The sequence below is a fragment of the Balaenoptera musculus genome, chromosome 5, assembly GCF_009873245.2.
Source record: "Balaenoptera musculus isolate JJ_BM4_2016_0621 chromosome 5, mBalMus1.pri.v3, whole genome shotgun sequence".
Classification (NCBI taxonomy): domain Eukaryota; kingdom Metazoa; phylum Chordata; class Mammalia; order Artiodactyla; family Balaenopteridae; genus Balaenoptera; species Balaenoptera musculus.
In genome coordinates, this window is record NC_045789.1 from 37,136,385 (window position 1) to 37,155,715 (window position 19,331).

A 19,331-nucleotide genomic window follows, 5' to 3' on the forward strand; every position below is an offset into this window, starting at 1 on the left:
ATATTTTAAATTTCAAATGTTGGATATTTCATTTCTAGAAATTTGATTTGGGTCTTTTTTAATATTCTTCATGTCTAAAAATTATTTTTTAAATCTTTCTTCTAGCTTATTGAACATATGAAATAACATTATAATAATTAGTTTAATGTCTTTGTTTACTAGTTCCATCATCTGTATCACTTCTGAGACACTTTTATTTGACTGATTTTCCTCCTCATTGTGAATTATATTTTTGTAGTTCTTTGCAAGCCCAGTCGGATTTTGAGTTACTTTATTATAAATACATTACAACATTACGTAAAGTTTGGGGAAATTGAAAAAGCAAAATGATTTATAAGCTTTCCATGCTAATAACTTTCATTTTTATGTTTTCTCATCTACACTTCATCCACATCCATCTATATTTTACATACTTTACATAATAGAACTATCATTATTATTGCCCACAAACATTCAGACATAACAAAGGGGGGAAGTATACATAAATCTAGCATTCTTTAAAAAAAACTCTCAAGTTCTTACTAGTCTTTATCTTTTACATGCTTATCCTATTTTTACAGTTGTACTGAAAGCATATAGTCAACTAATATTTCCATAGTCATTTTGTATTATAAAAATATTTAATATCCCTACATAGTCTTTGTCATTAATTTTTCCTATTAAATATTTTAAGGCTTGAAACATTACAAAGTACTTTATGCTTATCTTACAAATAAAACAATTCAATTATATGAAAGAAAAAATTATATAGTCTCTACACCCTATGCCTATTCCATTTCCTCAGGTAACAAATATTAACAACCTGGTATGTGTTCTTCCATACGTTTTTCTATTTTTCTCTATTTTTCATATGTAAACAATATATAGACAAAATATATAATTTTTGCAGTTTTTTTCGAAGCTTGCTTTTATTTTTCATTCATTAAATCATGAATATAGAGAATTAGTTAAAGCATATATGTGTTGATTTAGAGAGCTGAATCAACACATATATGCTTTAACTAATTCTTTTCAATATCTTCATTTTATTTTTTACTAAGGATATAACATATTTAAGTCAACCATTTTCCTAATGTTAGACATTCTCATTGTTTCCATATTTTTTTCTTTTTTTGCCTCTTAAAACAATGCTGCAACACTGATTTGATGCCAGAAGCAATGCTGATTGAATTTTAACTTGTTGGTTGCTGGATATCTTTATATTCCTATAAATACTCTTGAGTTTTATTCTGGGAAGCAGTTAGATTACTTGGATCCTTTCTGATCTTCTTTTCAAGCTTTGTTAGGTAGGACAAGAGCAGTGTTTAGGCTAGAGCTATTCTGAATACTGTGGAAAAACTCTTCTCAGATTCTATCTGATGCCCAGTAAATTATGAGGTTTTTCCACTCTCCTGGGTGACAACAGAACATTCTTACCAGCTCTGTGTGAGCTCCAAGGATTTTTCCCTCTTATCCTTTTGGGTAGTTATTTCCTGAGTATTGGGTAGTCTTCTTACATGTATGCACTAATCACTAGTCTGCTGAGTATTTGGGCTGGACATTGCTGGGAATTCTCTGCAGGTCTCCAAAGTTTTCTCCATGCGGTTCTCTCCTCTCTGGTACTTTGCCCCATAAACTCTAGCTGCTTTGGATTCTGGACTCCCAGCTCCATCTCCTCAACAGGGAAACTTCTGGTCTCTGCCTGGTTGGATTCTCCAACCCTGTTGTATACATAGTAAGTTGGGGCAGTCATAGGGCCCACCTCATTTATTTCCTATTTCCCAACGACCACTCTCCTTGTTGCCTGATCCCCAATGTCTTGGGAACTATTGTTCCTTATATTTTGTACAGTTTTTAGGCACAGTGATAATCTGGTCCCTGTTACTCCATCCTGGCCAGAAGCAGAAGTTTACATAGCTTGAATTTAGCAAGATTTTAGTCAGTCCCATATCAAGAAATATTATCATTAAATTTGGATCAAATTTTATTTAAGTAGTGAACACTCATTTAGAAAACCATACTAAAATAGCACTTTAAAACTTATTACCGTTCTATGGAAGTTTATTAGACTATCAAGTGATAGTCTCACTCAAAAACTCAGTACTTGCTTACATGCTCACTAATTACTTAAAATGACAAATACAATTTGGAGTTAAAAGAAAGAATGAAGTTGAGGGAAACGGCTACCCCCTTAAAGATGAAATCTCTAAAACTTTCTTTTAGAGAAGAAAAATCTCTATAACCACAACCCAGATCAAGGCTGACTAAGAATGACTGAGAATAATGCAGAGGCACCAATATAAGGAATGCAAAAATTTAAACGGCAAGAGAGTCATTGGAGTACCCAGACTAGGAGCTACCCAAAAGCAAAGTGGTAAAGTAGGCTAGGGTTGTCCTCAGAGCTGCTTTCTCCACATTCTTATTTTCTGTGTTCCTAGTATGTTTATGAAACAGGTCTGATCTTTCACATTAATGATTTTCATGTTAATGACTTAACATTTACCCAGCAAAGAGTATTTGTGTTTCAAAAGAAAAGATGCATAGAAAGAACAGTGCTTAATTCAAAGCAATTATTAATGGCATATTTTCAGGAAACAATAACGAATCAGTGAATGACACAGTGTATGGCAGTGACCTTTCTAATCTACCTCTTTTCATATACACAAGTCACCACCACCAACTCCATCGATTTGCATAATCTCCTCCAAAATAAGTTAAGCATGATAACTGGGATTGTTTAGGACTTCAAAATATTATAGTGCCTCTAATATGAGGAGTTTGAGGTTATAACCTCTAAAAGTACATTCAGAGCTACATTTCTATGACTTAATAAGATTTCATTTGAGGTCCTGTAACTGAAAAGGCAATACAGGAAATTTTGAATGAGTAGATGTTAACTGAGGTTAAAATTGTATTATTAAAACTTTGAATAGTCATGTGAGAAGAGGTTAAAGAAGTTATTCTTATTTTAAATAAAAAAGAAAAAACTTTATTAATTTTTAAAAAAATTAAAGATATCAAATGATGGTGGGTTGCTTCTCTATTTTTTCAAAATTAGTAAAACAGATACATTAAATATCAAAAAATGTAGAAACACATTCCCAATCTACCTCACTGGAAAGGTTAAGAAAAGCATAATCCTGCAAGGTTAGAGTAATCAAATTTGCCTAAAGGCAGCAAGTCAGTGCAGATAACTTGTATACTGCTTCATTCAAGCAGTGCATCTTTCCCTTGCAAATCACAATGTCTAGTTTGATTTACACATGGACGTTCTTCCCCTGTGAAATCTGAATTGAATCCTTTCAAGTGAAGGGTATAAAAATGTTTACATTTACAATGAAGTCATCACACAAAATTCATGAAACTTCTGGAGTTCTTGTGCATAGCTATCCTGAAAGGTCAGATAAAACAAATGGTGCCTCGATCGTTATGAAATTACCAATTAACCAAAGTAGACATATGGTATATTCTTATAGAAGTTCTATGGTTATATTTAATAAACAATGATAAATGAGTTTTTAAATAAAGCCATTTAATCATCATAATTTTTAAGATCTAGAAGGAAATGTCCTGATGATGTTTAATATTTTAAAGTTCTTTTTAACTTTTAAAGTCCCTTTTAAAGACTGCTGTTTCTGCCAAAATGACAAACTAGGTACTATGGGGCTGAGCTTCCTACATAACTAAAAATGCTAGATAAAATACTTTAAAAAATCTCCTTGAATGTATGACAACATGAGTAAAACATTTTCATGGCTGAGCGAAGGAGGGAATCCAGACAGATAAGCAGAAGACTAAATAAAGCCAGCCCTCAACTGAGGGCATGTGCCAAGCTTGGTTGACATGGCTACTGAATTTTGTTGTCAAGCAGGGCTCAGAGGACAGAAGACACAGTCCAAGGTCCACCCAAGCTGAAAAGTATAATAGAATAACCCCTCAAAAATCTGGGACTCCCAAATTTGGGACTCATAGCACCCCAGGTAACTTCACAAAAACTGATTTTCTGAAAGCTTGAACCTAAGTAGAATGGAGAAAAGCTAACATCCTCTGAAATCTCATAAGCAAAAATCATCCCCAAAGTAGCTTTGCATTATAAATTTATATTACCATGGTAGTCCAATAAACTTAAGCAGAAAATTTAGTTTAAACTTGTCCTGAATTGTTAGTACTCCCAGACACCCAACAGAAACAAAGAGAAACTCTTTCAATACATTAAAAAGAACAAATAATTCCAATCTTCCACAAACTGTTCCAGAGTGTTTATAAGGCAAACATACCTTGACACTAAAACCTAACAAGAACAATAGAAGAAGAAAAGTTTCAGGCCAGTTTAACTACTGAACATAAAACAAAAATTCCAAACTAAATATCAACAAATTGAATACAGGGATATAAAAAGAATGATAGCTTGTGATCAAATTGGGTTCATCTCAGAAATACAAAGTGGGTTAATATTAGTAGATCAATTATTCTAATTTACCACATTAAAAGGTGAAATGAGGATAATTATATCATCTCAGGAAAGGCAGAAATCCTTAATCTGATAAAAGGTATCTATTTTTTAAAAAGACATCAAGTAACATAATTGATAAATAATTGAAAGCATTCTCTTTAAAACTGGGAACAGAGTAAGCTAGGTCTCAGTTATAACTTCTATGTAACACTGGAAGACTATCAGCACATAAGGCAAGATAAATTAAATTAAACTAAAAGCACAGGAATTGTAAATGAAAAAACAAAGCTACACTTTTATTTCAGATGATTTGATTACCTATGTGAAAAATATACAGATAAATTATTAAAATTAATGAGACTGGAAAAGATTTTGGATAAAAATTAACTACATTAAAAATCAAATACATTTCTACACAAGAGCAGCAAATGACTTAAAAGAGAAATTTTATAAAATTGTATATCAAAATGTCATCAAAAGTAGAAAATATATGTGAATAAGTCTATCAAAACATGAAGAAAGAAACTTTAGAGATAAAAATATTAAGAGTATTAAAAAAGGCCTAAAAATGTAGATATATACCATGTCCATGGATTAGACTCAATATCATAAAAATAATTCTCTGTAAAGTAACCCATAGATACAATGCAATTCTCATCTAAATCCAAACAGTGGGACATGATGAGTTGATTTCAAAGTTAATACAGAATACAAAAGCCCAGATATAACCAATCTGCTCTTAAAGAACAACAGCAGGCCAAGACCTGCATAACAAACATCAAAAATTTTGTGCAACTCAAAGAGATCCAAACGTACTTGCTTTACAAAACACAAATGCGTTTTTTATCCTGTTTCTTATGTGGCTTATCTGTACCAGTTTCTCACGCCACTCACGTAGGCAGCCACGAAGACATCATCTTGAACTCTTCCTTTTCTTTATATCTCTCGACCTCCACCCCAAGGCCATCCAGTTGTTGACTGGTCTTTTAAATAGAACCCCTCTTTTCTACAACTGCTGACACAGTGCATATGCAAGCACTCATCAACACTTGCCTCTACTCTTACTCCAGCAAGTTTCCCTCCTCCCACTTGCTCCTTACTTCCTACAGCAACTATATCTGACCATCCTTCACATCCTCACTTATCTTTAAAAATATGTGGCTGTTATCAAGCCAATGACCTGCTTCAAAACTTCAGTAAGTCCCCATCCCACTGCCGAAGGGATCAAACTCACACCCCTTAGTTAGGCATTAAAGATCCTTTACATTGCACCTAACAGAATCATTTCTTGCCAAAGCACAAACCCTAACATACCCTGCCCACATTAGATTATTTACCACTTATTGTCCTTTCATAAAAGTCCATGAATCTTCACAACTTCAATTTTTATTTAGTTATTTGATTCTAAAGTTTTACACCACATTTTCTCCAGGAAAAATACTACAAGACTTCAAGATTCAGTTCAAATGCCACCTTCCTTTACAAGCCTTCTCTATTCCAAATATAATTAATGAATTCCTTCCTCTGTGTTACCACAGTATTTTGTTTATTACACATTCATATTGATAATTGAAACACATGTTGCTTTTTTTCTGGCAGATACTGAAATCCTTACTATAAGGGAACACACCTTATTTGTACACCCCAACCATCTTCCTGAAACATATCAGTTGCAAAATACTGGTTGTGTTAATTTGCATCTGTATGGTGCATCACAGTTTACCAAGACCTTGTGCATTTTACCCTTACATGTTTTATGGACTAAGTATCACTACCCCCATGTTACAAATGAGAGAATTTAGGTTCAGAAATGTTCAGTAAGTAGACCAAGATAATGTAATTAAACACAGAAGAGTCAAGACTTACACCTAGGTCTCCTGACACAATATCCAGTGTTCTTTAAACTACATTACCTAGATTCATGCTATTAATTTCTATTGGAGTTCATTCTTTACTATTATAAAAGCTCAAGAATGAAAACTTCCTTTGGTAAAGACTTGGTTGAGAATTGAGACTCTTCATTAAAAAAGTATATATATAAGTTAACTTATGATGAAAAGAGTAGTTCCTTACTAGACAATTCAGTAAACTGGAGGTTTGTGAAGTTGAATTTTATGAAGATAATTAGCATGATGCTCTTGTGCCAAGCAGAAGAATGTTTTCAAGTATAGATATAAGTGATTAATATAATGTGTCTTTTAATATGTCGTGTATTTAGTAAAAATGCTTAGAGCCAGAAAAACTTTCCTGCAATTTCCTTGCCTAAATTTCTTGTTCTTTCCATTATGAATATTGACCTCAAACTTGAAAGAATTGGATTTTTCCCATCCACTGGCCATGTTCTGCTCATCCAACATACAAATCTGACTGAACAACACTCAATTCTGATGCTGATGTGAGACTAACATGCTCTGATAAGCACATATGTGATGTCCACATAACTTGTCACTACTCTGGCAGATTTTTACTGATGGACTGAGGTTGGAAAAGAGCGGTGGGAAATTATGCATAAATTGGTTTCAAGGCCAATTTTGGCAAAGTCAAGTCAAGGAACTGCACAACCTATCGCAGCTGCAACCTGGTGGCTGCCATGATTTGGCTGGAACCATGAGAAACCTCAGGCTTTATCAAGACTGGCCACTGAAGAGGTGTAAAATCTTCCCTTTCCTCTGAGTGGACAGTGTGGGTCACTGGCCCTGAGATTTCTTGGTACCACATCAGAAGAGCTCTTGTTCTGATGTCAGAGAAACCAGGATTCTGAAAACTTTGGGACTTGAACAGGCTTAGAGATTTCTAAGTCTCAGAGAATGAGGTAAAGAAAAATCAAGGGACGTCCCCAAGGTTACATGAAAATACAACAGCAGAACCAATAGTAGAAATTACATTTCTTGACTACCAGTCCAGGTTGTTTTCCAATTGCCATACCACTACCCACATAGAATTATGTAAAGAAAGAAAAACTTACATTTGCTTTTTGAAATCACGGTAGAATAGTGTAAGTAAAAAAACCTAGATATTCATTTCATCTGTTTTATCATTTGCTTTTGCTTCTCCTAATTTGTAAACAAAGAAAAAGTTAACCACGTACCTTTAAATGCATTTAAGGAAGGGATATATTATGGAGGACAGAGATGTACTCTGGTAGTTAATATGGAAAAATATGACAAAAAGAAGTTGAAAATTTTAAATCAAGGTATTTGAGAAAAGAATAAATGGAAAGCATGATTGCCAATACAGACTACATCCAAATAATTGCTTACATCCTATCCCAGCCTGCTGCCGAGTAACAAAGTCTACCAACTACTGACTTAAAAGTTGTTACACTCTCTACAAAGCTTTATCTCTCATATATCATGAGTAAAGAAAATTGCAGGAAAAACTTACAAGAATATATATTCTGATTATCATTTATAATAGTATCCATTTGCAAATGCTAAATTGAAATAATTTTAGCATACAAATATGTGATTAATAAACATAAAAAACTTTATACATTAACTATCATCTACCTCCAAATGGTAAAGTTAAGACTACGCCAGGTAAGGCACTGTATCATTTTTCATACTTCTGTAAGTATGTGTTGTTCAATAAAGGTTTGATGAATTTATGAATATTTGTAGCTTAGAGCCATGTGTAAACTTAGCTCTGTGTAAACATAGGGTTGTGAGTATGTAAGCTCTTCAAGTTAATTCAGATGGCAAATAAAACATGAACCAGAAATTACTGAAAGACTATATAGCCAAGATTCTATTCACACATTAGGCAATATGAATTGAGAATTGTGAATATATTTTGAGTGTATTAGGCATCTGAGCAAATAACCAGGAGAACAACACATAGGAGATATTTCTATTGGTTACCTCTGATATCTTTCCAAACAAAAAGGTCTGTCTGAGGGATTAAACTCAATTTTAAGGTTTAGAGGACTTGAGATATGAATACATTTTTATATATGGCAAGAGAAAATAACTTTATCCCACAAACGTTTTTATAAAGATCGTCTTCTTACGTGTAAGCAGTTGCAATTTTTTAAAAAACCCTCTACTTCCTATATATTTATGCTACTATGAATAAAAATTACAGTTTTTACTATGTTCCAGAGTGATTTTCACTTCATATCCATTTAATTCTTATAATAACACCATGAGGGACTTCCCTGGTGGTGCAGTGGTTAAGGATCTACCTGCTAATGCAGGGGACACGGGTTCAAACCCTGGTCCAGGAAGATCCCACATGCTGCAGGACAACTAAGCCCATGCACCACGACTACTGAGACTGCCCTGTAGAGCCCACAAGCCACAGCTACTGAAGCCCACACGCCTAGAACCCGTGCTCTGCAACAAGAAAAGCCACCGCAATGAGAAGACAGCACACTGCAACAGAGTAGCCCCCACTTGCCGCAACTAGAGAAATCCCGTGCGCAACAATGAAGACCCAACGCAGCCAAAAAAATAAATAAATAAATAGATAAATAAATTTATATATAAAAAAAAACACCATGAGAATTATAACATCATTCCCATTTTATAGATCAGAAAACTGAAACAAAAAGGTGTTAAATAACTTGTCAAAAGCCACTCACTATGTAAAACTATGTGTAGTTACTATGTGGTGTGTCCAGTATTAGAATTCATATCCATGTCACTCCAAAGCCCAAGATTTTAATAGATGCACTATTCTGGCCTCCCTGAAATCTTTAAAGAAAATGATTTTTGAAGCCATCCCCAAGTTGCAAAAAAGCCCTCATACCAAAAGAAGAAGAAAAAGAAGGAGGAGGAGGAAGGCGAGAGGGAGAGGAAGAAGAAGAAGAGGGAGAAGAAGAAAAAGGAAGAAACATCATGGCAGCACATGGAATCCAGAATTCTGGATTCAAATTCTGATTCTATCATTGGGTAACATAACACATGTTATCATAAAGCACTAAGCTACAGGTACCATGCAATTCAGAAATAAGGGGTATTAAAGGATACTTGTTTATGAAGCATACAGCTTTGTGTATGATGCTCCATTCCACCCTCACATACACGAGAAATCTGTTCTTATTATAAACATTTAAATCCTGGGACCCACGGGAGGTACAGCCTATAATCAGAATCTTCTTTCTGCATTTAATTCTTGGTCCTTTGTTCCCCCAACAAACTGCTCACAATCTCTTTGCACATAGAAACATAATGCAACACAAGGCCCCTGATTTTTAGGTCATTACTTCTGTTACCCATTCCAGGTGGCAAATCCTAATTATTCTTCCACTGATGACTGCCTGCAGGCCACACTCCATGGAGATCCAAATATATATTATTTCTTCTCCTGGGACTAAAAAGTAAATATGAAAGGAAAACCTCCCCTTGTTCTTAGGTTTAGAAAAACTGTTTTACCAGTTTCATTCTTAATCCTTTGTTAGAGAAAAAGTACAAGCAGAAAATCTTCCTCCTAGACAACATGATAATTTGCTAACAGTAGTATGTTTTCTTCTAAGAAATTGTAATATAGTAAATATTACACATAGTATATATTTTGAATGTGCCAGACTTCCTACTCTTAGGAAACCAGACTGGAGTTCCAAGAAGTTTAGTTAACTCTATGAGCCGTCAGAGCTTTCAAGTTTTTGACCTGAGGGCTTTTAGACAAGTTGGAAATGAAAAGATAAAGTTATTTAAGTACTTTCTTACAGCATATTTGTTTTCTCAAAGGCATTCACACATCATTTACATACATAATGTACACTGTAAACCACTTTGCTGAACAGCCTGCATTTGAAAGGATGTGCTTCACACTGTTTATGGGCTCATAAGCAGGAGTTCAATGAATACTCAGAGAGCAATCTAAAATGTGAAACAATTTAATGGGTACCACATAAAATGCCAGGGCCTGTGCCAAGAACGAGACACTAATGACTGAATTCTACTCGAATCCAATTCAACCCCCGCCTTAAGCAACATGGAAAGCCTGCTGTCACAATTTATATACTTGGGGCAACATATAGCAGTTTCTCCCCTAGACTACTATGCACTCAAATATATCTCTATTAGAATTAGTCGTATTCATTTTCATTTGTCTTACACATAGTTGAGGTATTTCATTTGTGACTCTGCACTTAGGAAATACTCTCTTGAAAGGGAGTAGGGCCTGCCCAATATTCCATACAATTGAAAGTATTGGCCTTACTCTGACAGTACAGTATATGGCTTATAAAATGCAAGAACGTTGAAGGCAAGATGTATCCTCACTAAAGAAAATCACAGTGGATGAATGCACATGGCACAAATACCATCACTTCAATTGCCAGTCTTAATATGTTTGTACTGACTGGAGAGCCAGCAAAGGAGATTCGTAAAAAGAGAGGCATCACATACCAAACCTGGGGTCAAGTTCTCACTGTTTATCAACTGGGATGGCAGACCAGACACTGGATCCTTCTGAGTTTCAGTTTCCTCATGTGTCCAAAAGGGTTAACAATAATGTTAATTGATAGGGATATGGTGAAGACACGAGACTTTTTACAATGTAAAAATATGAGCTATGTTACTTTGACATGAGTCATGAAGGCAATTCCTAGATATGTGAGGTATATGGAGTCCAAGGATTTATTCTCTGGAAATTTCTCCATTTGGCTCTTTTCTAGTTCTGCATGATGCTCTTCCCTGGGATTTAACTTTCATGCAGTGAGGGATACTTAATAACACAAAAATCTGAGTACAAAACACAAAACCATAAACTTCAACTACTAGGCATTTGGATCAGAAAGATCAGGGCAGAGGAATGGAGCTCCATCCTTTCAGGATAGTCAATTGACTGAACTGAAGCCAAGGTGGTTCCAATGCTGCACAAGGGCTGGGATTATCTTAATAAACACTTCAAATCCACTCATGGAGAAAGAGAACTCCGAACCTGCTGATATCAACCACCAGGCCAGGGGCCATTTGAGGTGCCCCCGTGGCACACAATCCATGTGCTGATATTTAACAAAAGTGAGAAATGTAAGGAGTACAAAAACTATTCCACATCTTCCTCCCTCATCACACAAATTAAGTGTCATCAATAGGAAGTTCGTCAACACAGAAGACACTGATAGTAAACACATGGTTTGTGTCTCCACCTCCGTAATGACTCCCTGATTTGTAAAGTGGGGCAGTGTGTTAGAAATTGTTGAAATGTCATTTTCAAACATTGAGATGAATGCTTTAGTAGCATATTAATACATAAAATTTGATTTTGTTTTGGGAAAAGTAGTATATTTGGAAACACTTCTGACCATGGTTTCAACTTTTTGGAACTATTATAATTTGAGAAGTTTTTTTTTTTTTTTTAATATGGTCAATGGCAAATATTTTAGGTTAAACTATAAATGTAAGTTGCAGGAGAAGAGCTGATTAAGACAAACACCTCATTGGTTCACTTTCTGAATTTCAATTAACACCTAATTTACGATACTTCTTAATACAAATGCAGCTTGACAGGATTAGTACACATTTTGTAAGGAGCTGACAAAGCAAGCATTCCATTAGCCAGCCCACAATGTCTCAAAATTTAATAGTCAATATCCCACTTTCAGGGCTGATGTTGTCAAGAACTAAATAAATAAGCAAGGAGCCCCCACTTCTGATTTCTGAGAAAGAACACATTCTATGCAATTTCTTTCATAGCTTTGAGGCTATAAATTATTTTTTTCATGTTCCTCCTCTCGTAGCATTCTTCAATAGATAACTAAAGGAAATAAACCACCAAAGCCACATTGCTAAATCATTCTATTTTATCCAGAGTTGGGGAGAGAACTCTCTACACCTTAATTTAGGAAGGATAAGTCCATGATTAATTCCAGATCTTGGAACATGAAAGAGCTGTAAGAGTCCTCAAAATTCCCCTAGTAGAGGAAATCTCATATCCCCAGGAATCTGGCCAGGCACCTGAGCCCTGGCCTAGCCCAGGCCTCGCTGTGGGCTCAAAATGCTGTGGGCGGGGGCCTTCCTTACAGTTTGGGGGAGCAGCAGAGCTCCCTTCCCCCACCTCCCCAGACACCAGATGGTCCCAGCAGGATGTGCAAGGTTGCATTTTAAATGGATTATTTGCCTCTATCTTTTCCAAGCATTGTTAGAAAAGCTTAGGGAAGGTCCTAGTTTTAAACATTTTAAGCAGATGGTGCTAATATACTATTAGAAACAATAGATAACAGTCTAAAAAGAAAAAAAAATTAATGATAGTAAATCACTAGCATCTGATACTATCTACCTGAATTCTAGGAACACTGAAGGGTTAACCCCTGTCCAGTACACTCACTGACTGAGAGGCCTAAAGGATCATTAATGTGACTAATATTCTTAAGGTTTACAAAGAATATAGTGGTAGCTACAAACAAGTGAGTCTAAATTTTAAATCAGGGAAAGTTGCTAAGATGTACAAAAATCAGATTCATACATACACAATGGGGGAAGAAAATACGTTTTCTGTAGAAGAAACTATATATGGTATATATTAGACTTTTGTAGAAAAGTGAGCCATCATGAGGGCAAGAGGAAAAGTTGTGGAATTATATATTAACTTTCTCAAAAAGCCTTCACTAGCTCTTACACACTTTTAACTGTTCTGCTGTGGGCTAAGGAGGCCTAAACAGAGAAAAGAGGGCTCAAAGAGCACCTACTTGAAGGGAAACCATAAAGGTTCCATGAATTATTACAGGAACTACCTCACAGAAGGGATGCCAGTTAAATTTTGAATTTGTAAAGCACACTACCCTGTTCAGAGACAAAAAGTGGGAAGATCTCAGGAGACTGTGTAAACAAGCAAACAAAAAGGAGCTTTAGAGCCGTCTTAGACTGAGAGGATATATTTAAGAAAAAACAATCTATCTTATTCCTAACTAGTATCAGTAACTGCCATTGGTGGACCCAACAAAATCAATGTAGGCCCTCAGGACAAGGGCTAAAGAATTACTATTGTCTAATGATGAACAGAATTCAACTATACAGAATTCTTATCCATCCCTTTTGCAAAAACTGTATTTTGACCACTTCTGAGTTGGCACTAGAGGCAGGAGGAGAAAAAAAAATCAAGATCTGAGGAATGGCGGTTTCTCTGGTGGCGCAGTGGTTGGGAATCTGCCTGCTAATGCCGGGGACACGGGTTCGAGCCCTGGTCTGGGAAGATCCCCTATGCCGCGGAGCAACTACGCCCATGAGCCACAATTACTGAGCCTGCGCGTCTGGAGCCTGTGCTCCGCAACAAGAGAGGCCGCGATAGTGAGAGGCCCGCGCACCGCGATGAAGAGGGGCCCCCGCTTGCCGCAGCTAGAGAAAGCTCTCGCACAGAAATGAAGACCCAACACAGACAAAAATAAAATAAATAAATAAATAAAATTAAAATTCTAAAAAAAGAAAAAAAATCTGAGGAATGAAAACTAAAACAGAAGAGACTAGCTAAGAGAAGCAGCTCTATGAAATACATTTTTAACATGAGGGTTTGGCAACCTAAAGAGGTGCCAGGCAATAAATATATGTCTGGATATTTAATATTATGATGGAATAAAATAGACATAGGGTTCAACATCAAATTCTAAAATGCCATACCTAGGAGGCTGCCAATGAAGCTAGAAAGTACAACACTGAGAACCAAAAAATGATAAGATCTTACTGAGAGATTATAAATTTATGAAAATTTCCCCAAGAATTAGTATACTAGGACATTAGGACACTGGTTATAAAGAAAAGCAGAAAGAATAATCCTTTAGGATACCAAAAGCCTATTTCTATATAAACAAGCTTGCATATGCCACTCTAAAGACAGATTTAACCTTGCAAGTCACTGACCTTTAATCATGCTTGGATTTTTTTCAAGAAAAAAAAATCATTTACTCAGAAGATTAAAGGTAGGGAAGACTTTTTTTTCAGAGTTTTCACACTTCTTTAAGAGGATAAAGATACCCTTCCTTATCAGTCTTATCAGCCTCTACTCATCATTCAAAATTCTAATTTATTCAATCTTCCTCTTTAGATATTATATTTCCAATTGCCTGTGCTTTCCTGATACCCCCTTAAATACAAAAAGAGAAAAGGAGGGAGGAAGGAATGGGGTAGGGAGTAGGGAGAGAACACAGAGTTGGTTTATCAGGTCTCTGCTTTTCCAGGTAATCTATAGACAAATCTGAGAGATTAATTTGCACACTGAATTTGCCCAGGCTCTTCACAGATATTCACAGATACTCAGATTAACATCTACTGGTACAGTACAACAATGAAACAGTACTCCTCAGTCTCTGTTCTGGAATGACCTCCTGCAGCATCAGCTTCTCAGTATCCCTCAGGACCCTTTTGAACTAGAGAAAGTAAGAGAAATCTGATTGCAAATTCAGATGACTATGTATTGTGCTGACACCTTAATGTGCAAGACAGACATTCCTTTGAATTATCTGCATCTTTTTGTCTGTTTATATAGAGAGATGAATTACCTATTTTCTGTCCTAATGGATTTGGCTATACAAATTACATCTGAGGCTGTGCTACACTGACTTATCTACTTCTATTTATATCAAAAATTTCTTTCTAAAGCAAAGTTAAATTAACACAAAATCTTCCTTTCTGTCCTATAGTTTCATGAACTTCAAATCAGAGTTTTGAAAGGCATACAAGTTATCTTGTTTCACAAATATATTAAGGATGGCATAATTTTAACAAGTAATATTTCTCCTTGGGTAACATTTGATCTTGGTTAGAATGAGATGTAGATGAGGGATGAAGATCAATATTAATAGTCTATAGATATGAGAAGGTATTGAGAACTTTCCAGATATCTAACAATGTTAATCCATCCCTGTGATAAACATTAAAAATCAGTTATGATCTCTGTCCTCAAGGACTTTATATTCTCACTGTATTTAGAAAAGATGAAATTATGTTCTTAGTCATTTCATTCATATCAGTTAATGAAAGTAACTACACTTCTATTAGTTTAGACTCAGATAAACCTGGACAAATTTCTGTTGTTTGCATTTCAAGGAAGGCCTCCAAAAGGCCAGCTAAGATTACAGTGTAATTGTTTAATACAAGCAGACTTTGAGCAAGGAGACTTGGAATCAAGTTCTGGGTAACGTTAACAAATGGGTTTGACCTCATGGAGCAACTGTTTTCCTATCTGGGTAATGGTAACATTAACAAATTCCACTATTTGGGCTGTGCATTGAGCTGAAATAATGTACTCAAAGTGCTTTGAAACCATAAAGCTATGCTAGTCACTATGCCATCAAGCCACCATATAGTTTCAGGAACCTTAGGACCCCTGTTAGAGAAGGGCATTTTATTCAGTGGGCCCTGCTCTTGGGGAAGGGCAGATCAAAGGTATCCTGGAGTCTGGAGAGCACCCCCTCTTACTTTCTGGCTATCTTCCACATATCTGTCTTCATCTTTCTTATTTTAGTGACCTTTTTTTGACTCTTGTTTGGGATTTCAATGTACTATTTAATTTTTCCCTGTTATTACTTTTATTTGTCTTATACAGTGCCAAAAAGAGGGACTAAGATTTTGCTACTCTTTAGCCAAGATGGTAAATTAAAGCCTTTCATTTCTCTAAGTTAAAAAAGCAGGGTTGATCATTTAAAAGTGATCTCAGATTTTGGCCATACTTCTCAGTCTTCCACTTGGACCATTCTTATATTTCTTTCATTACACACATGTACAGGTTTGCCTCTTGTATGCAAAAATTGGGAAGAAATAAGATTAGAATAATAATCCATTCAAATTTGGTTTTATTGCTGTTTTATCCTCAACAGCTCTGTTCAAAAATAAACCAGTAGTAAAGGAAAAATAAAAGTAAATGCTCTTAAGGTTGTTGTTGTTGTTGTTGTTTTTATCTTGCCTGGATGTTTATGTGCTGAGGAAAATAGACATTTATGCTTGAGGTGTGTTTCAATACACATGGTACAACTAAATTGTAAAATTGCAAACAGTCTTAAATAGAAAAACACACATGTTCACAGAACCTTCTTCTATACAATTTCTAATGTTAAGATAAGCCTGAAACAACATAACTTCTGAAAATGAATTAGCTAACTTTTGATACTTCTTATAATATATGCATATTTGAAGTTAATGATTTTTTAAAGCATAAGCTTTTACTTTAATGTGTATAGAAACTTACATTTATTTTCCTGAAATCAGATCAATGTATAGATAAGCCCTGATTTTCTTATATTTGTAGCTGGCTGAATCTTTCACACAACAGAGCATCAGAATAGGTGTTTTCGTAGACAATCTTTAGAAATAATATACTTGATTTCTACCTCTCCTAAAACAAGAAAACCCTCAATTTTCACCCAGTTGCAAACATTATTCAAAACAAATTTCTCAATAAAAAGTAGGTTTAGGGAGTTGTATACTGAGGTGGCTGCCCAACCACAGCAGAAAGGTGTCTTGTCCTCTAAACTATCAAGGAAGCCCTAGGAAACTTCTGGTGGGATAGACTAAATGTTAAAGGTGATGAGGAAACTTATAAGCAAAATTGAATTAAATCAGAATTCTGAATTCCAGACTGACATATTTCTGCTAAGCTACTCCAAGTTTTGAAGAAGTACACGCAGTAAGAGTGCACCAAGAAAGATCTGATAACGCGAACACATATGCTCCCTGTCACAAACATACCCTCCTTGTCAGAACAATGTGCCATCAAAGGTACAAGTTAACAAGGGAATTTCCAGCATTTTCCTTCATTTGCGTACATCTTTCCTAACTTCAGGCCCAAGAGAGGTCAAAAGAGGTTTACCTAGCTAAGGAAAGGAAGACATCGCATGCAGACCATCCACACAGAATCAGAGCGGCAAAGCTACTTTGGGGATTTTGCCCTCCCTTCCTCTTGAGATGCGGCAGAACGTGCCTTCTGCTTACAGGCACTCACCTAATCGTCCCCAGCACCCTCGTGATCACTTTCCTCGCAAAGTGAATGGTGGGTCCACCGACCCCACTTCACCTCGGCCTCAACTTAGTGGAACAGGGCCCGGGGCCAGGGCGTGTGACTCCGACCTCAGGCGGCGGGAGAAGGGCCGGGAGGGGCGTCCCGGTCCCACCGCAGGTCTCAGGGTGCAAACGGAGTGTGGGGGCGAGAAACGAGTTTGAATGGGACGGCAACTTGGAAGTGTTTTTAAGGTTTCTTGAAATGGGCAAATGCTCTGAATCTATTCAGCGGGGGAGCTTTGGAGGACGTCGCCATCCCCTTGTCGCCTGGGACGCACACAGGACCCTGGCCGAGAGGGGGCGAAGGTGTCCCGATGTGAAGTCCGCCCGCCCGAGCGCGGGATCGCGGGCGCCCGGCACCAGGGCGGCGCCGCCGGAGAAGCGCCGGGCCGCGGGCGCTGGACTCAGAGCCCTGGTTGCTGCGTCCGCGGCTCGTCACGCCGCGCCGGGGCGGGGGTGGGGGGTGGGGTGTAGGAACTCCAGGAGGTCCCCAAACTCGGTGACAGAGCTTGGCACTCGGTCCCGCCGGCGCAGAGCTGCGGCAAAGGAGGCGGCGCGGCCCCTCGGGGTGGGGAGGGGGTGGGAAGGAGACAGGTGAGACCCGGCGCCCTCCCAGCGCCAGCCGCGCCCCCGCCGTCTCGCCCCGAGAGGGCACTCACCGGCTTTGCACGGATCCTTGTAGTCCAGCGCCTCCGCCTCTTCCTCTCCGTTGCCACCGAAAGTATAGTCATAGTCGAGGCCGGCGCAGACCCCCAGCTCCGCGCAGAGGACAGCCCCCGTGGCCACCAGCCACGCAAGCATCCCCAGGGAAAGCGTCTCCAGCCCCATCTTCCTCGCGAGGAAGGGCACCGGTGGCTGTCCCCGTGGGAGGCTCCTCGGCGCGGCCGGCGCTCAGGTGTCTGGGGACATGGGGCGCCGTCGGGCCGAGAGAGGGCTGGGCGGCCTGTCCCCCGGCGCGGGCGAGGTGGCGGGCGGGGGCAGGTAGGGAGCGGGTCCGGGCGGGCGCGCGGCCAGGCTGCCTCCCCGCGGCCGTCCTTCCTGCGGCTCAACGGCTCGGCTGCCCCAGGCTCAGGCTCCCAGGTCCCCGGGCTCAGGCCCCGCGCGTGTCCCGCACCCAAGACCCGGCGCCGCCCTGGGAGGACAAGACCCGTCTGCACATCAGCGCGTCTGAGCTGAAAGTGGGGACCGCGGTCGCGGGTTGGGGGCAGACATTCCTTCGCCGTCAGACCTTAAAAGCCGCAGAAGCAGCACGGCAACTGGCTGCGAGAAGGGCGAAAGTGGGAGGATTTGGGGATGCACTGTTTGCCTTCCCCCCCACCCCCGGCTGTCTTTTTACCCTCTTCCTAACTTAAAAAAAAAAAAAAAGAAAGAAAAAAAAGAAAAGAAAAGAAAAGAAAAGAAAAAAAAATCTTCACAGCATCTAACCCAATCACTTGCATCCTGCTTACTTATTCATACAATCAGGGTCAGGATCCGGGCCACAGCCTCCTCTCCGCCTCCTTTCGGTAGCCCTACACGAGCAGACAGACACGAGCGCGCCGAGAATTCCATTTATAATTTACTAAAGATAAAAATGAATATATCATGCACTGCGTCCAGGGACAGCAGTTAATAGATGATGTACGTGCCAACCGAGAGCGCCAGACCGGGGGTGGGCGAGGGATGGTGACAACTCGGCTCAAACCTCCTCTCCCCACCAATACACAAGGAGCTTGCGACTCCCCTTTGCTGCCTTGGCCTCGGTGCAGCCCGGAGGGGAGGAAAAGTGTCTGGGCCTCCGCGACCGAGGTAAGGAAACTGCTTTCAAAGTCCCCCAACCAACAAAGTTGTGCTACGAACTAAGATCCTCAGAACTGCAGTTAAAAAAAAATCCAAAATCCAGTTACAGATTGCAGCAGCAGGAAACGCGAAGACCTCGCCAAGGGCTGCGCTGTGGCTCACGCGGGCTCAGGAAGGGAAGTTGGAAG

The 19,331-nt window shown here is 38.4% G+C and overlaps 1 protein-coding gene across 2 annotated transcripts in view; it reads right to left on the bottom strand.

The window, feature by feature from the left end:
* The window catches only part of TLL1 (tolloid like 1), a 225,937-nt gene extending 207,562 nt beyond the window's left edge, over positions 1-18,375 (bottom strand). For both annotated transcript variants that reach the window (XM_036854033.1, XM_036854032.1), the window contains exon 1: positions 18,024-18,375. In XM_036854033.1, coding sequence (XP_036709928.1) covers positions 18,024-18,192 — 169 coding nt within the window. In that variant the 5' untranslated portion in view covers positions 18,193-18,375. The remainder of the gene's footprint in view (positions 1-18,023) is intronic.
* Between the last annotated feature and the right edge of the window lie 956 nt (positions 18,376-19,331).